The sequence below is a fragment of the Monodon monoceros genome, unplaced genomic scaffold (genome assembly GCF_005190385.1).
Source record: "Monodon monoceros isolate NGI ecotype Baffin Bay Population unplaced genomic scaffold, NGI_Narwhal_1 Super_Scaffold_21, whole genome shotgun sequence".
Taxonomy (NCBI): domain Eukaryota; kingdom Metazoa; phylum Chordata; class Mammalia; order Artiodactyla; family Monodontidae; genus Monodon; species Monodon monoceros.
This window is the reverse complement of record NW_021703778.1, coordinates 42,444,510-42,463,192: the sequence shown is the minus strand read 5'-3', so window position 1 is coordinate 42,463,192 and position 18,683 is coordinate 42,444,510. Positions and strand designations below refer to the sequence as shown.

At 43.1% G+C, this 18,683-nt stretch overlaps 1 protein-coding gene and 1 pseudogene across 3 annotated transcripts in view; one reads left to right on the top strand and one right to left on the bottom strand.

Annotated features, from left to right (window-relative positions):
- SLCO3A1 (solute carrier organic anion transporter family member 3A1) overlaps nt 1-3,511 on the bottom strand; it is a 316,836-nt gene extending 313,325 nt beyond the window's left edge. Inside the window, exon 1 of one of the 3 annotated variants that reach the window (XM_029237384.1) lies at nt 3,134-3,511. In XM_029237384.1, the coding sequence (XP_029093217.1) occupies nt 3,134-3,313 (180 nt within the window). In that variant the 5' untranslated portion in view covers nt 3,314-3,511. The remainder of the gene's footprint in view (nt 1-3,133) is intronic. The other 2 variants (XM_029237383.1, XM_029237386.1) reach the window with 2 other exon arrangements.
- Nucleotides 3,512-11,587: 8,076 nt separating this feature from the next.
- On the top strand, nt 11,588-11,758 carry LOC114903480 (annotated as a pseudogene).
- The last annotated feature ends 6,925 nt before the right edge of the window (nt 11,759-18,683 follow it).

The window sequence follows — 18,683 nt, the reverse complement described above, 5'->3', positions numbered from 1 at the left end:
ACACACACACACACACACACACACACACACACACACACACACACACATACACACACACAGAGTCCAGCTTTTCAAAGTTGCTTCTCAAATCACAGGCAACTTCTAATTCAGGTCTGCAGTTGGGCAGCTTATACCAGTGTCAACGAAGACACTAGGTAATCTGTCTTTTCAGAAAGAAAACGGAGCAATGAAATGAAGCCTCCTAATATTAAAACAATGGCACCTGGAAAGACGAAATAATAAGGTAGCTACTACGTGGACTTGGGACTCAAATAGGAAGTAATGTCATAGGCAGAGAATTTGCAATCTCCCTTCTCTCCCTGAAAGTAAGCAGTGTTGGCAGGGCCCCAAGGTGTGCCCTTCGTCAGGTATCTGAAAATGCTTCCTCAGAGGGGCAGGCTGATTGCCAGTGTAAAGATCCCATATAACACACCTTGCACGTGGACCTTGTGTGTGTGATGGCCTACAAACACAGGTTCTCAGGTTTCCTAGAACCTGAATGGAGAAAGTTGCCTTTCCTGGGAACATCCTGCAATGTTTCATTCTCAAATTAGCCATAAAGAAGTCTCACATCACTGAAGAAACAACAAACTTAATTCTACCTCCCAAATAACAGATGAAGAGAAAACTCCCAAGCGGCCCAAAAGAGCAAGACCCATGGCAAGCTGATTCAGTCAACCCTGACAAGCAAACTATTTTCATGAGGTTCAGACGGCAATGGAGAGCCAAGAGCAGCGGAGTAAGGCAGAGACCTGAGCACCTGATGCCTCCATTCTAAGTAATAACAATGCATTCAATTTCCTAAGCCCATCCTGGAGTAATAACAATGCATTCAATTTCCTAAGCCCGTCCTTTCCTAGGCCTCCATCTGCTTTCTGCCAGTCACCTGTTGACTCCAGTTACCCTACCCCTCAAACCAGGCTCTCCGTTAGCCCAGGCGGGAAATGCCGGGAGATCCCCACCAGGTGGACTCAATTCCTCCTCTGCCTGCCACTCAGCCATTCTGGGATCAGAGTCCACTTCCTATCTCCTGGGCCAGCCCTGCCTGTAACATCCACCAGCCCTCTACTTCTTAACTTTCTAAAGGGGCTTCGGCCACTCATCTGATGGAAGCCCAGATTCCTTTCTTTCCAAAATCATTGCAAGCTAAAACCAAGCCCATGCCTTATCATTCATGGTGTGAAAAGTTCTGATGGCGTTTGTTTGTTTTTTTTTAAGATGTAAAACCTTTTATTTGTAAATGGTGATCTTCCAAATCTGTGTCCACAAATTCCAAAACCCATAACACTCTGTATACTTCAAGAAATTCAATGTTTGCCAACATTAGATACTATTATACAGAACATGAATAATCCACTCTATCGAACAAAATTGGTTTGAGGCAAAAACTTAAAAACTGCAGGCAGCTGTTGATGAACACAGCCCCGGTTAGGTACCACATACTTTGCATATGCTACAGTACAGACCTACATGTATGTTTATTACTGTGCATTTGCATCTTAGTAATACATGTCTCTATTTTAATATTTTAATGGTCAAATTCCCTCCGAGGACACTCTGATACACTGACCCACCCCCCAAGACACGGTCATCCCCGAATTCCAAAACTCCTAAGGCCACAGGTACTGTCTGCAACTAAGTACTCCAACTACAAGTGCGTTTTATAAAACAAAAATCTAAACAGAAATGAAAATGTGCTTTTGGCTACAGGATTCACCGGCAGCATGCATGTCATGGATGCAGCCAGTAACAGGGATTTAAATGCCTCTCACCTGACAAGGAGCAAAGAAAGTGCATTTCATTTTCAGAAACCCTGTAAGCCTGTCACCCCGGGAACCGAGCTGAATTTGAACATTCCTCTCTTGTAACCACATAACTGACTTTATCCCACACCAAGAGACCAAGCCTGGTTGTACTTCCCCCTGACAGCAAGTCCTAATTCTTAGGAGGCTGTTTATGAATGGTACAGGGCACCTAGCGACTGGCCCTCATTAACTGCACCCCAAGGCCAGGAAGAAGGGATTAATGGTACCATCGGAAAGTGCATGGTTCTATCTCAGGATGTAGTTGTCCAACGGCCAAAACCTTGTCCAATTCTATCTCCATCAAACTTGCTCACTAACACTCAAAATCTATGACATTTGATTTCAGTTTCAGGTCAGTAGCCAAGTAATGTCTTAACACTATACACTCTGAAAAATCCTGCTTAGTCAGGACCGTACTTGGGTCTGGAAGTGCATTCTCTTAAACCCAAGTTGGGACCACCTGCGCGGGGCAGGAGACAGCGGGTAAAGTAGGTATTTGACTGCTGAGTCATTACAAGCTGTTTCCTCTGGTATGTTATGCACCCCTAACCATTTGAACATTAAAATCCCCCCTCAGAAGGCAAATGAAATCGATGTACCCTGTGCACAATGATGCAATACCCCCTTGGGAACGAGAGACCACGGTGGGGAATTGAGGTCTAAGAGTGGGTAGCAAAAACTACACAAACTCACAGCTGCCCTCCAGGTATTGTAACTTTATCCCAGACGCTGAGAGATGGCTAACGGATACGGAGTGGGAATATTCCCCCTGCAGCCCCGGCTCGGATCAGGGCCACACTTGGGCGCATTTTACTCTAAACTGTTAAATCCCTCCGTAACTGGTGGATGGAGAAAGCTACCGGAGAAAATGATGCATAATGGATTTGTTCTCCCGGAGGATGGAATGCAGAGTCCAGGACGCAAGAGGCTAACGGGCTTTTCTTTCCATGTGCCGGTCACCTGAAAACCGCGATGCTTTCCTCTGCAGGGGGGCTCCTGAACTCACCCTCTGGCTGTGCTTTGGCGGGAGAGGGATGGTTTCACGCCCACCTGCCCGCTGCCTCTCCAACCCGGGTCCCCCCCCAGCCCCCGCCGGCCGCGCGAGCAGCTGCGGGCATCAGCGGTCCTGCCGGCTCCCGGTTCGCTCAGCAGCCCGGGCCGGCAGCTCCCCCGGCGGCCGCCTCTGCACCACTAGCCAACCTCCACGCCGGGCGGAGGTCATGCCCGCCTGCCCCCGGCGCCCGGGCTGCCCCCTCCTCCTGTCAGCTGAACACCCGGGAGCCGCGCTGGGGAAGGGGCCCCGCGGTGGAGTTGGCACGGGGACTCACCAGGTAGGCGCCCACCGTGCCCTGCGCCAGCATCAGGGCGCACTCGGACACGAGGAAGATCTTGATGTTGGAGAAGCAGGACACCTTCTTTTTCTTCTTCTTGTTTCTCTGCGCCTCGTCCCCCTGCAGCTCGCCGCTCCGGCCGCCGCCCGACGAGCCGCCCGGCTTCTTCCCCTGCATCCTTCCCCCGCCGCCGCCGCCGCCGCCGCCGCCGCCGCTTTCCCGCTTGCCCCGGGTGTCGGGGCCGCTGCCGGGCGGAGGTGCGCGCGGCGAGGCTGCGTGCTGTCCCCGCCCCGGGCCCGCGGCGGCCACCCCCGTCCTGCCGGGGCTAGAAAGGTGGAAGGCACGGCTCCTCGCAGCCGCCGCCGCCGCCGCCGCGCTCGCCCCCTTCCTCCTCCTTCTCCTCCTCCTCCGCCCTCCCCTCGCCTCCTCCTCCGGCTAGGGCTGTGCCAATCACAGGGGCTCCTCGCGCCGCCCGCCGCCGCCGCCGCCTCGCCGCCGGCGGCTGCCCGCCGCTGCCCTCGCCCAGTTCCCGTCGCCCGCGGGCCGCGCCTGCCCTCGCCTCCCCTTCTTCTACCGCGAGGCCCGGGCCTCGATCGCCGCTGCGCGCCCCCGCCGCGCCGCTCCTCGCCGCCCGTGCGCCCCGGGGCAGGTGCGAGGGTACCGGCCTGGGGCGCCAAGCTCTGCCCCTTGGCCGAGGCTGGAAGCGTCCCGCTGCCCGAAGGACGCGGCAGAGGGGGAGTCCCTGCGGAGTAAGGGAGGGGGTGCCCCAGAGGGAGGAAGGCCGTACCCAGCCCCTAGATGGCGCTGCGGGGCTCGGGGCGCCGCCTTGGACACTGGGTGGTATTGCAGGAGGAACTCCGGCCGCGGAGATGGGGTGCGGAGGCGCCCCCGCGGGGCGGGGACCTGGAGCTCCGGCGTCGGGGCGCTTGACCCGAGGGGAGGAGCGGTTTCTAGGAAGAGAGAGAAGACTTGAGTACCCAGGAAAGGGTTGGCGCGCTCCCTTCCCCTCCGCCCGGGTATTTCTGGGGACGGATGTTGCGCTCTGGGGCTTGGGGAGGTGCCAGAGGTCAGAGCTGCTCGAGGCTTCTACACCCTGCTGGCCTCTGCTCCTGCTCTTCTAGGCCTCTGGGTGTGCCTAAAAGGCCCCAGGCCAAAAGGAAAGTTCCATTAACCCGTCGGGAGCCGTACGGAGTATCAGGTGCCCCCAGCCACGGTGTCTAGGTGGCTGCAGGGTCGCAGCGACCCCAGCAGAGGGCCTTGTGCAGCCCGCCATCTGCCTGGAGGCCATCCTCAAAAATGATGTAGCCGCGCGGTTGGAACCAGCAAGAAGAGATTAGCCACAGGCCTGCCTTGGTCCCCACCTCTCCCCTAGCTTTGTGGCCCGGGCCACCTTCCTTGGCCTTGGCCTGAATGCCCAGGCCCCGTGGCAGCCGCTCTTTATAATCATTACCAGGAGTTTGTGCCACAAGGCACTACCGACAGGATCTGCTAGTCCGCAGACAGCTTTCGGAAGCTCAGAGAAGCCTGGAAAGGACTGGACAAGTACCAGGAAGCACTCAGCATCTTCCACCTGGTCCACTGGGGGCTTAACCAATCATTTGAAAACCCTTTCCTTAATAGTCATGTTTAAGAAAATGATCCACTCTCCTAGGCGCCTGTGTACCAAGGCAGGCTTAAATCTGAAATTGAAGAGTAATTAACACTCTCATAATTTTTGCTCACTCCCAAAGAAGTTGAAGGAGAACGGATAGTGTAATGGTAGGGGGTGTTGTCTTGCCATACCATCTAAATATAAACTCTGCTGCATCCTCCTGTGGGTCCACACGTGATCTCACCTAGGCTTGGTGTCCCTTTCAGATGCTCCCCTCCCCTTGTCTGGGCTGTCTCCTATGTGAATTGGCTTCCACCACAGAGGTCTTTTTCCATTTTCCCCAATTCCTGTCATTATCGGCTATACCATTCCCCAAGAGTGTATCACCTTACTGCAGCCCCTCCCTTACTCCCTACACCCTCCCCTTACTCATAGCCAACTCTTCTACGGGATCTTTCCTCTTACGCCCTTGGTCCTCTCCATCACTCTGGCATCATGAGAGCGCCTCATCACTTTTTCCTGAGAAGACCCTTGATGAGCTAGCTCCCTTCCCTGCCTCCAAAACTGTGAGCTACAAAGGTGAGCTAAGACTGTTTAATTGTTTCTGAACAGTGGTCCTGTCGCTATTGAAATAGCTTCCAAAGTACGGTATAGTCTTCGAGTCTTATTTACATACTTTGTTATAACAAGAGCTAATGTTTGTTGTGTGCTGACTCTGGCCAAGCACCGTTTGTTCTAAGTGCTTCACCCACATTTACAACTTAACCCATACAACCATCCTCTAAACTAGACACTCTTATTAGCCCTGTTTTACAAATAAGAAACCAGGCCCAAAAATGTTAACTAAACTTACCAATGTCACACATATCCAGTAAATGGCAGGGCCAGCCTTTGAAACCAAGGTGTCTGCTATCACAGCCCCAGTTCTGAACTCCCTATATATTATTTTGCTTATCACCCAGTGGTCTGTCTCTCGGGGAGGATGGCACTCACATTGTTCCTATTTTATAAATGGAGACTCAGAGATGTAGAATGACTAGCCCGGTGTCACACAGCTCAAAAGCTCAAAAGGACTTGGATGCAATTCCAGCTCTCTTTGTCTATACTACATTGCCTCAGGTACAGACCAAAAGGGGGACAAGCTTTTTTCAGCTTCAACCATTTATTTCACGTAAAATTTAACTGTCTTTAGAGAACTCAAACCCTTTTGCTGTCAGAGAGAGGATTCTGGATTAGGGTTGTAGATTCCTCCTATAATTAATGGTACACAGCCATGAAAATAATTCAGTGCCTGAAGCCTTAAGAATAATCAAAGTCGGCCTGAAGGCAACCAGGCATTAGCCTCATGACAGTCAGAAGGAATTTAACAGGTTCAATTCTCTTCCTTCCTGCTCGTCCTTTGTTTACCTGTACATGAGGGTTCCAGGAGTAACGAGCTGGGTTTACGAGCAGCAGGTGCTTCTGCCTGGCTCCTCTCCTGTGCAGACAGAGGCAGCAGCAGAAAAATAGTAACTGTCTTCATATCTGTACAACATGTGACTGCTGATAGAGCGCTCTGATGTCCTGTGTCTCACTCAACTCTCACAACAGGGAGAGCAGATCTTATTAACCCCATTTTACTCATAAAGAAAGGGCAACAAGTGGCTTTTTGGAGGTCACAGCTAGCTAGTGTCAGGAATTAAAACCTGCATTTTCCACCCCAAACTGGGGGAGCACCTAGGAGAAGGAGGAAGGAGATGAAGAAAGAGTTTAGGCCTCCCATGATCTGGGGTGCCCCCTCCAACCAGCCTCTGAAATGGAGAGTTGATGATCATGTGATGAGCAAGGCCAACACGAGCTTAAACCCCACCCACCAACTGGGCGACCTTGAATGTTGCCTTGGAGAATTGGTTTAGCCACCATTTCTAGGCTGGAACCTTTTTCATTCCTCTATCCCTCTAGCGGTGGATTATGGGTTTAGAACTGGTCAGTATGAATGACTGTAGAACCCTTGGGATTATTTTAGTCTCTCAACTACTTTTCTGGGCTAGGTGACTTTTCTAAGTTAGATGAAAATATTGCTAGCTGAGGCTCTGGTTCCATGAGTCCTTACTTTGCTGACTATTAGAAGTATTCCAAACACTGAGATGCTGCAATGTACTCAGGAAATCTGAAGCATAAAGAAGATTGGGTGACATGGGAAGATAAACTGGCTTTTGATCCTAAAATATTAATAAACTGTATGTATATGCCTAGTGATTAAGATTTGGAGAGCTTTTCTCCCTTACTTTAAAAAGGACCATCAATTCATTTCTGTAGGAGAGAAGTGGGTTAACTTCATGGACGTGGAAAAAAAAATGACAATGTCTTCCACTGTTACTGGGCTGTGTCAGGATTTCACAGCAAGCAGCCTCAATGTAATTCCACACAAGGAGAAACTGTTGTCCAAGTAATTCACATGAACCATCTTTTGCCAGCTTCAGTTTTGTTCACAGGCAAATACAAAGTCAAAAAATAAATGCAAAGAATGATTTCTGATTGTCACTGGAGTGCAAAATAGATGCTTAGATCCTCACCCTATGGATGGATTTTTCTTTTCTTTTTCTGAAAATACACCAATCATGTATTGTGTTCAACCAAAGATAGAATTGGGGCTGGGCTAACTTCTCTGGCTTGAAACAAATATTTGGGCTGAGTTGAAGCTTATTTCCTCTTCCTCAGGGTTTTTCTCCCCCCCGCCCACCTCCACTTTCCAATTAGCCTGATCCATATGCCTTTCTACCATATAGCCTGCATTTGCTGCTTTCTATAATCTTAGTTCTATATTTTTAATTATATGTCTTAATTTGAATATATCCTAAAACTCAGCAAAGAAGTTAAAAGGATAAACATCAATTTGGATGCAATTTAAAAAAGGATGAATCCAAAATCCAAGTGGAGAAACAGAAGAAAAAAAACTAATGAAAATTGAAGAATAGGTATGAGAAAACTTGGTTTTTAGAAATGGGTTATATTTATGGAAAATGAGTTTTGAGATAAAGGAGAAGGAGTAAAACAAACATGTACCAATATTAGTGTATTTGGGTAACTCATCATTTGCTACAGTCTATTGTTATTTATGTAAATAGAATGTGTTTATCCAAATAGACTGCTAGCTTCTTAAGGGTAGAGAGAGTATCTTACTTTAAAAATTAAGGAGTATTTGTCCTGCTCAGGGTCTAACAGGCCTCCTGCCAAGAAGCTTGGTACTTCTGATTAGGACAGGAAGACGACCCAGAAGGGGTCCAGGTTCATAGAAAACTTCCTTCCAGGCACTCTCCCCAGGGATCCACTTCTCCACCCCAGCCACAGCTGTGCACACCCTTCCTGCAGCAGGCCTTGTCCCCGTCAGCTCCTTTCACTGACATCATGCTTTTACTTTTCTCTCTCAGAAAAAGGGAAGATCCCAGCTTTGCTCCCAGTCTCTGAAAAAATGCACTCCAACCTTTGTATTTTAAGGATGGGTACTGACAGCAACTGTGGGCACATGAAATTAGCCAGCACTGAAAGTGTTTGGGGGGCCCCAGAGCATCTCCAGCCAAGGAAGGTGGAGACTTAGAGGTTAATATCATGTCAAGAGTTTCATGGGTTCCAAGCCTGGCAGAAAGTGGCCATAGCTGTCTGCCTTCCTGAGGGGAAGTGGGCTCCAGGCCTGTGTACCCTTGGCAGGCATGGTGCAATGCAATGCATTAACTCTCTGATTGATCTAAAAGATAAGGAGTTCCTGGAGAGTATATATGAAGACAATGAAAGAAAATCCACAAGGTGCATTGTGCCACTGAACCCTAAATCAAGTGTACGGTAAGTCCCCTACATATGAACCTTCAAGGTGCGGACTTTCAAAGATGCAAATGTGCCTTCACATGTGCCTTCACATGTCCGATCACATAAGGTGTGAGTGAAATTGCCCCTCGTCTCCTATTGCTGACGATCCTTCAGCTCTATCATCTCCCACCTCCTCTCCCACCTCCAGTCAGTAACTCTTCTTGCCTGTTCACTTGATGCCATCCCTGGATGCCAGCTGTTGTTCTGTACTGCTGTACTTTTCAAGGTACTGTACTGTAAGACTTAAAATGTTTTCTTTACTTTTTGTGCTTGTTTGTTTTTTTATGTATTATTTGTGTGAAAAGTATTATAAACCTATTACAGTACAGTACTGTATAGCCGATTGTGTTAGTTGGGTACCTAGGCTAACTTTGTTGGACTTGCGAACAGATTGGACTTACGAACGCACTCTCAGAATGGAACTCGTTCATATGTATAAAGGGTTCCTGGAGAGTATATACGAAGACCATGAAAGAAAATCCACAAGGTGCAGCATGCCACTGAATCTAGAGTATGAGTAATAGAGAAATCATATACAGAGGAGAGGGGAGGAGAACCCCTGCTCAGGTTATGGCCCTCCCCGTATACCGCCTTCCAGCTCCTGCAGGCCTTCTCCTCCCCTATGGAATGACAGGTAAGGGGGTCTGAGGGTGTGACACACTGAACAAGAAGGCTGTCCAGTCTCTGTCTGCCTGTTGTGGGCTGATTGGTGCCCCGCTCCCCAAAATTTGTATGTTGAAGTCCTAACCCCCATTACCTCAAAATGTGACTGTATTTGGAGACAGGGCCATTGAAGAGGTAATTAAAGTACAGTGAAGTCATATAGGTGGGCCCAAATCCAATAGGGCTAGTGTCTTTATAAGAAGATAAGAGAAGGACACAGAAAACACAGACAGAGGGGCAGCACCTGCAGGTCAAGGAGGGAGGCCTCAGAAGAAACCAAACCTGCTGATGCCTTGATCTCAGATCTTCCAGCTTCCAGAATTGGGAGGAAATAAATTTCTGTTGTTAAGCAACCCAGTCTGTGATATTTTGTTATGGCAGCCCTAGCAAGCTAATAAAATACCTTAACACTACCCCCAGCCCTTCACACTTACCCTGTACTGGCCATAATTAACTAAGTGTGGTTCCTTGCGCTCACCATGGTTTCTCCTCCTCGAAATTTTTGCACCTGCTCTTTCCTCTGCCCTTACCTCCCCTTTCTTCAGCTGGCTTACACCTACTAGTACCTTAAGATCTACCTAAAGTGTCACCTCCTCCAAGAAACCTTTAAATACCCTCCCCCTACTGCCCTCCCAACTCCCTCACTGCCTCCCTACCACTACATCCCCTTACCACCTAGGCCAGCCTCTGCCCTAGCATTTCTCCCACTGTTGAGGACACTCACTGCACTTCTCCCCGTCTAGACTGATTAGTGTCTTTCATGTCCATATTTCTGCCCCCCGCAAGAGCCAGGACCAGAGTGGTCAGTAACTAGTATTGGGAAGAGAAAAAAATGAGTGAAAACACAAGAAAAAGTAACGCTTCCCCACCTGATGCTTCAGATTCTAGCTGAATTTGAAAAGGAAGTGGGACAGATAAGATGTGGATTCACGCAAACCAAAACTAAAGTTGTGGGATTGGAATCTGATTTTGAAGATCAGAATCAAAATTGCAGAAAACCCAAACAAATGATATAGAATCAAGCTAGAGAAGTTTTCTCTCAATGTAGAGAAAAGAAACAAAGATTACAAAAAAGATGAGAGAAAAGATGTGTGATTTGGTAGATCAAAAGTAAAGACTTAATATATGGATAAGAAGGACCCCGTCAAGGAAGATATAACCAGAGTAAATGATGTTGCTGCAATATTGAAGAAAAATAATGGAAGAAAAATTTTCAAGCTGAAAAAAGAGGTAGAATGCACAATTTGAAATAGCGTACCATTTCCAGGCAAAATTTGCCTGAAGAAAGATGCACAATTCGATAAAATCTAGCAAATTTGTTTGAACATAAAAGATTTTTAAAAAAAATTCTATAAATATCCAGACAAAACATTAAAGTCACTTAACATCAAATGAAAACAGGCTGATTTGAGAATGTATCACATGACTGAATGCCAGATGAAAATGGAGCAAAGTCTAAATGGTACTAAGAGAAAATGCTTATGACTCAAGCTGAAATGTTAATTAATTTGCAAAGAAAAGAAAAAAGACATTCTTGGTTATTCTAATCAGGAACTCAAAAAAGATACTACCCATGCACTTTTCTCGAAAAGTTTATGGAAAGACAGGTTCGAATGGAACAACATATTAATTAAAGACAAAAACTAAAGAACAGCAAAAGTGGGTTCAAAAACATTGTGACAGTCTGAGCTAAATGTATAGAATTAAGTTTTTAAAAATTCTGTAAATAGAATATTGGTACAGATGGAAAGTTTTTGTTGTTGTTGTTACTTCTTAAAATAACTAAAAATAAAACTAATGATAAATAGGTTTATAATTCCAAATGATATTGCCAAAGAATGGAGGAAAGACGGGTATGTGGGGAATTAGAAGTGTACTAAATTCCTCATCTTATAGAAGAAGGAATCAAATTATTATATTATTCATGAATTTGATAATTAGAGGACCTATGCATTCAAGTGTGATTTTGAAAAACCTAATTAGAAGAATTCATAATAGAATGTATACTTGTAAAAATGGGGAAAATAAAAACCAAGAAAAATTGTACTTTGGGAAGAAAACAGAATAACACAGTGGTTCAAATCAAGGTCTTTTGAGTCAGGGAAATCTGGTTTTGAAAGTGGTTCTAGCATTTACTAATGTTGGTCTGGGAAATTTACTCACCTGCTCAGAGCCTCTCTTTTCCTAAAACTTGAATAACATGTACTTCACAGGGTAGTTGTGGGGATTACAGGAAATCTTTGTCTAAAGAAATTAGTCCAGTGCTTAGCCTAAGCATAAATCAAAAATAAAAATGAGTTGTTGGCAACCGAGCCAGTGGGGACTGGGTCACCCTGAGCTGGGATGGTGCTGAGATGCTGACCAGGTTCCTTGCCCTGCACTCCCAGGAACTGGCCAGAAACTGGATTTCCACTGTGGGCACATGGGGTGCGGTGGGCACTGTGGGGCTGCCATGGTCCACCGACTGGTGGCTGATTCTGGACTGGGTGACCTACGTCAAGGGCAAGTTTAAGAAGGATGATTAATTAAACTGACCCCTCCCACACCAGGTCCCTCTGTTATCTGATGGTGCTGCCTCCTTCCATCTGCCTCTGGAATAGCCCATGCTCTCGGGATGGACCTTGAAGTTTAAAAAAAAAAAAAATCGACATGTTGATTGGTGTTGCTGTGCTTTTTGTCTTCGTTATCACTTACAGTAAAGGATTGAGAACGCTTGAATCTCCCTGGTGCCCCACCTCAGGGAAGCTCTCCTAGCCCTGTTTCCTGAGCCCACTCCTCAGTTGTGTCTGATCTTTTAAAAATTTTTTGATTTGGCTCCTGTTCTAGATTTCTGATCGATTGCACAAACTTGACGTTTAGAATGTTCCTTTCTTTGTAAGATGAACTTGCCTATGACCAAGTGTGAGTTTGTCTGTTTTCATGCCTGCAGCTGTTTCTCATGTCAGTGTTCAAACTCGGGTCCTCTGAACCCTGCCTGAGCAAAACCCCCAGATATCCCACTGTTTATATGATTATCCAGGATGAGTAGATGGACAGTTATAACAATAAATTTAGATGATTTAACCTCATGTATCAGAATACTAAGACTTCAGGATTGGGTTAAGAGAAAATCCAACTGTGGCCTAGTCATAAGAAATATATCCAAAAGAAAGGACACAAATAGGTTAAAAATAAAAGAATGAATAAAGATTTACTAGAAAAATAGAAATGAAGTAAAAATAAAGGTATTATTATAAAATTCATACAAGAATGGATACAAGGCCAAAAAATATCAAATGAGTCAATGAGTGCATAAAAATGTGCAGTCTTCAATGATGATATCAAAGGAATATATATTTTATGCAGATATATAAAGCAAAATATATAAGAAGAAATGGACAGAATACAATTATTTCATGTGAGCCTTTTATAGAAATAAGACAAAGTAGATATATTTCAAAGGATGTGTACTATAAATAATTAAAATGTATTTAAAACAAAACCAAGGAAAACAGAATAAAGATTTTCTAAATATAAGAATAGAAAATTGAACAAATTTTTTTAAAATAGAAATAGTAAAGTTGATACACAAATTCAAGAACTGCTTTTTTTTAACACAACTCAAGAACACATGAAAAGTAAAGAGAAAAAAGATTTAAAAGTGAAAAGGAAAATTTTAATAAATATGGAAATATTATTTTAAAATACTATATTAATAAATTTGATAAACTGAACTAAATGATTATTTGTATGGAAAATTGTACCTGACTCTCAGACTGTTAAAGATGTCTCATTGTCTGAAAATTTCACTAGTGATAACTTTCAGACTTTCACAAAGACAAATAATTTCATATTATATAATATTTCCAATATAAAAACAAAAGCTGAAAATATATAGATTCATTTTATGAAGTCAGTGTAGCACTAATATAAAACTGACAAAGATGGTACAACAAAAGAACAATAAATACTATTATGATTTTCAATGACTTGTTAAATATTCAGTGACATGATGAAAACCAAAAAATAGGCAATGTTATCTTTCTTAATGACATAAATGATTCTGAAGTTCATTCAGAGGAATAACAATTTAAAAAAAAAGAAGAACGTATTAAAATAGGAAAACTGGGCAATTAGATTAAGGAGGCATGTCTTACAAGGAATTAAAACATATTGCAAGCAACATCAAACAAAGCAGTATGGTACTAGTTCAAGAACCGACAGATAGATTGATAGAATAGAACACTTGTCCTTGAGATAGACTCTGGTATATATTCCAGCTTAATAAATAAGCACAACAAAAATGGGAGAGTTTATTCATCAAATAGTTGAGAAAATTGATTAATTCAAATTATAGCCTCACCATGCAGCAGCCCCAAACAAAAACAACAATTAAAACAGACGGATTAAAGAACCATACATAGACAAAAATATAAGTGAATAATTATCAGATTTCTGGAGAGGGAAAGACATTTGAAGCATAAAAGCAATAGAAGTAATTACAAAGGAAAAGCTAAATCGACTTTACTATTACACAGTTAGAACTCCTCTAAATCAAGGAACATCATTCACAACAATAAAATCACAACTTGGGAAAAGTAATTTAGCAACAGGGCAGAAGGATAATATCATTAAAACATGAAGCACTGTTACAAATCAATAAATAAAACTCTAACACCCCAAAAGAAATGTGGGCAGAGGATCCACACAGAAATTTTAAAGCAATACAAAATCTAATAAATATTTTAAAATATTCACACTCATAACTAATCAGATACTAATTAAAACAAGATATATATTTTATTCACCCACTAAAATGGCAAAACATTTTTTAAAGAAAAATTTCTGTGGTGGTAAAATTTGACAGAAGTTTTCCCTAAAAAATTGCTGGCAGAAGTAAGAATTTGTACAAACTCTGTGGATAGTGATTTGGTGATATTTACCTGGGTACTCAAACTGGCCCCTTCCATTGGCTCAGTAATCCCCTTCCAATGAATGTATCCTAAGAAAACAGAGACACAAAAATAGAAGTACAATGCTTTATTTATATGTTCATTAATAGGTGACTGGCAAAATAACTTCACAATTTCAAGAAAAGACAGTATTCAGCCATTTAAAAATGATCCTTTATAAAACATTATAAGAAGAGGGGAATGCTCTCAATAAGTTAATAAGTGAGAAAAAGGATTCCAAATTACAGGTGGGATACGACCCAATTTTTGTTATACACACACACAAACACACATATGATACACATAATACGCATATTCAGGACCATGTTCTGGAGTCAGAGTTAGACTACCTGAATTTGAATCACAACTTACCACCTACTAGTTTATGACCAAGGGTAATTTACTTAACCTTTCTAAGCCTCCATTTACCCATCTTTAAGACAATATAACAAAGTACTATAACCATAGTACCTGTCCCAGCATGTTGTTAGGAATACTGGAAGAGTTATCAATGTCAAGTGCCTAGCATTGAGCCTGGCTCATAAATGGCAGATTTTACATTCATATACATTCTTAGTTACCATTTAAAAAAATAAAGATGCATTAGGATTACAATTTAAAATTTTTTTTCACTGATATTATTTTATTTATTTTTAACATCTTTATTGGAGTATAATTGCTTTACAATGGTGTGTTAGTTTCTGCTTTATTCACTGATATTTTTTAAATGTATACAGTATTATTTCTGGACCCAAATTGCCTCTTTTAATGGGAAACCTCCAGCAAATTGACATTTCTTATGCACTCTGTTCCAGCTCAAAGGCGTAAAATGAAACTTAGTTTGCTGCCAAAACCAGATTCCATCCTGCTAAGGTTATTTTGAATAAGAGATCACATATAAGTCCCTTTATGTTCTCTACTTTCTAGCTCTTATCTCTCTAAGCAAGTGTTCTCTCATTCCCTTGTCCAGAGCCCCCTTACTAAGTGTAAAGGGGAGACGGTGTCTTTGGCACAGCCCACAAGGTGGTGTGGCCCTCACTCCCCACCCAACCCATGGATGTAGCCAAAGCAAACTCTTGTAGAGTTCCACATCACTTGAACAAAGGGATCAGCAAATCTGGGTTTGCCAGTCAAGGAGGACCTCCTTGTGAAAAATGTAATAAAACCTGAATTTCTAGAAGGAAATATATTAACCAGATTGAGACAGAGAAAAAGGTGCTTCTGTCCTTTCAATGTGGTCATTAAGGAGACTATCGGGAGACCAAATGTTTCTTCCTGTACTAAAATGTGTTGGAAGTCAATGGCTGAAAATTGCAGGGACAGATACAGAACTGGTGGCAGAGGAATTATGGACAAAGGGAAATGTGGTGTCCTCCAAAACTGAATTTCAAACAGAGAAAAGTCTTCGAGACGAGTGAAGCCAAGCCTTTCTTCGAACAGCAGAAAATCAACATGCCACCATCCAGAACAATTACTCCTCAGGGGCAAGAAACAGGTACATTTCCCAGCAGCTGAGAAGTCATCTGGGATGAGATTGGAAATCAGTGTGATAAGGGCCATGAGGTACAAAGAACAAATGTTCAGAGTCCTCGAATGTCAGTGTGACACAAAGACAAGCACAAAAGCCAATACCGTGGCTGGAACTATGAAAGAAACAAGGTTCAAGATGAGGTCATTTGTTGCAGCAATATATTGGAAAGTCTTAAAGGTTGTCGATAAAACCTCATGATGTGAGTCAAATACAGTGACTCAATTATGTTAATAATATTAGAAAAAAATCAATGTGAACTCAGGATGTTAAAAAGCAACATTTTTCCTGCTAGAAGTGTCTCAACAGCAGTATCAGTTTGTTCACTGCCTATTCTCACATGAACTCCTAAATGCCCAGATTTGGATTGCTAATACTTCACTGGATGAAACTAGCACTCCTGGTGTGCGTGCACACGCACACACACACACACAAACAGTAGAATGAACCTGGAATACCATATGTTACCAGAAAGCAGAGATGCAAGGGACAGCGCTGAAAAGACAAAATAGCTAGCTTAGAGGTCTCCCAGTGGCCAAATAGAAATTTGAGCATCAAAAAGGGTATAATAATTGTGATTATTTGAAATATGATGAATTTGTGCAAGGCCATAATTTCATAATGATATTAAGAAAAAAGTTCATATAAAATATACTAAAGGAAATTAGGATGAGCATAGAAGTTTGACTATAAAGGGACCTGTTTAATTTTTTATTAATTTTAATGAAAGGTTAACATAAGTTGGTATTTTATTCCTTCTATTAACTCTGTTTGCTTTTAGCACAGAGCCATGAAATTAATGTCTATCTGTGTAAGTAGAGAAAGAGAAATATAGGGGACTGTGAGTTACCAAATCACCTTGGGAAAATATACAGAAACAAGAGGAGGAGGGACTTATTGGCACCAGTGGTCACACACAGTAACTATGCGGAACGGAGCTTCAAATTGTGTTCCAAGATAACTCGAAAAGGCCAAGTGTCTTAAAAAGGAGCTCTCATAACATAGCCTTAATTCTACCTTTCCTGGGAAATGAAACCTCTAGATGGCTCCATGAATTATAATGAGACACTAGTACGGCACCCATACATTTTAAATAATGCCAAGAGACTAGGTTATCACAATGACAGGACAATGAGCTATGTCATGCTGGCCAAGAAAGATTTCAACATTTAACGGGAAAATTCCAGGCTACTAAAAACTAAAATCTGCAAGAAAAGTATGAACCTAATTTTTTTCTTAATTGAAGTAAAAAGAGAATATTCTCTCAAAATGAAAGTTTCAGCCTGATGTCCATGGCTTCGGTTTGAATAGTCTTCGCAAAAAAACCTGGGTTTATGCCATAACCAGAGTCAGTTGGTTAACTGGATCCTGTAACCTTGGCTGTCTGAACTGTTATTCATTTTCTCTTCAGTTTGGGTAACAATACTATAACCTTAGGAAGGTTTTTAATTAAGAACTGCTATAATTTTAGGAAGTATAGAAGTGCTATTAAAATAATAAAGAAATATAGAGAACAAACAAGTGGTTACCAGTGGGGAGAGAGATGAGGGGAGGGGCAAGATAGGGTTAAGATAGTTTGTACATACAAACTACTATGTATAAAATAAATAAGCTACAAGGATATATTGTACGGCACAGTGAATATAGCCAATACTTTGTAATAACTTTAAATAGAGTATGATCTACAAAAATACGGAATCACTATGTTGTAACCATGAAACTAATATTGTAAATCAACTATAATTCAATACAATAAAACAAAATAGGGAATGAAACAAGATGCATTCTAGGAATAGGTTTAGGTATAAGTATAGTAACATTTTTGGTAATAATAGTATTTTGTTTGAAATGCTCAAAAAAATGTCAACTGAAACAGGGAGTGAAAAAATGTTCTCTAAATAAATGACATTTCAAGGATTTTTTAATGAACCTTTCAGTGTTAGTTTCTATTGCAGTTCAGGGAGCAGAGGCCAGATCATAACGGGTTGAGGAGTAAATAAAATAGGATTGGGACTAGGGTAAGGCAAGTGAGGCATTTGCCCTGGGAGCAAAATATAAGGGGGGGGGCGGTGCCAAAACACTAAGTAATCAAGGTTAATAATATTTTAAGGCAGTATTTTAAAACACTCAAAATTAATGCAAAAAAATTTACTATGAGCAAAATTGCAGTATTTCAAATACTGACAGGGTGGAAAAGAAGAGAAATGTGGACAGTAGGTACATACAATGGGTTCTTTTTCTGAAGCTGTCTGTGTGCAAAAAGGGAGAGAGGTTTTGCTCCAAGGGAACCCAGAGTCCAAAGAGGTGTTGGCTTGGGGGTTGGCTTAAAATGCAAGAACCTTGAGCGTTTTTATATGCTGAGGAGGGGGTCTAATCCCTTCCCTTCCTCGTTGGGCTGTGTAATTACAGGGAGGCATAGGAATTTGGACATTCTGGATAGAGGCACAGGGCAAACCAATTCTCCCCACGTGTGTGATATTGGGCTGCGGGGGGAGGGAAGGGCTGTCATGGGGGAGCGGGTGTCCTACCTCAAAATAGCAAGCAATTCTGTCCTCCTGGATCACGCACAGATTTTCTTATCCTTTGTTCCAGGCTGTGGCAATGAGATGAGCTCCTCCAGATAACCTCACCTACCCACCTCCACCTTTTCCCACCTTATTAAGCTAACTACCAAGAATTTCTGCCTCAGGCTCACTTTTCTTTTCTCTTGGCTCCTTTTATTTTGCCAGGATAGCACTGGGGGGTGGAATGGGAAGGAGCCCTACACCTTGTTATTGAAAGTGCATTCTGGGGGCCAGCAGCATGGGCACCACCTGGGAGCTTGCTAGAAATGCAGACACTCAGGCTCCGCCTAATTGAGAAACACCACTCCTACCTCTGGTCTCAGACTTGCTGTGCATTAGAGACACCTGGGGATCTTCAACAAATGCTAACACCTGCTTCTCACACACACACACACACACACACACACACACACACACACACACACAC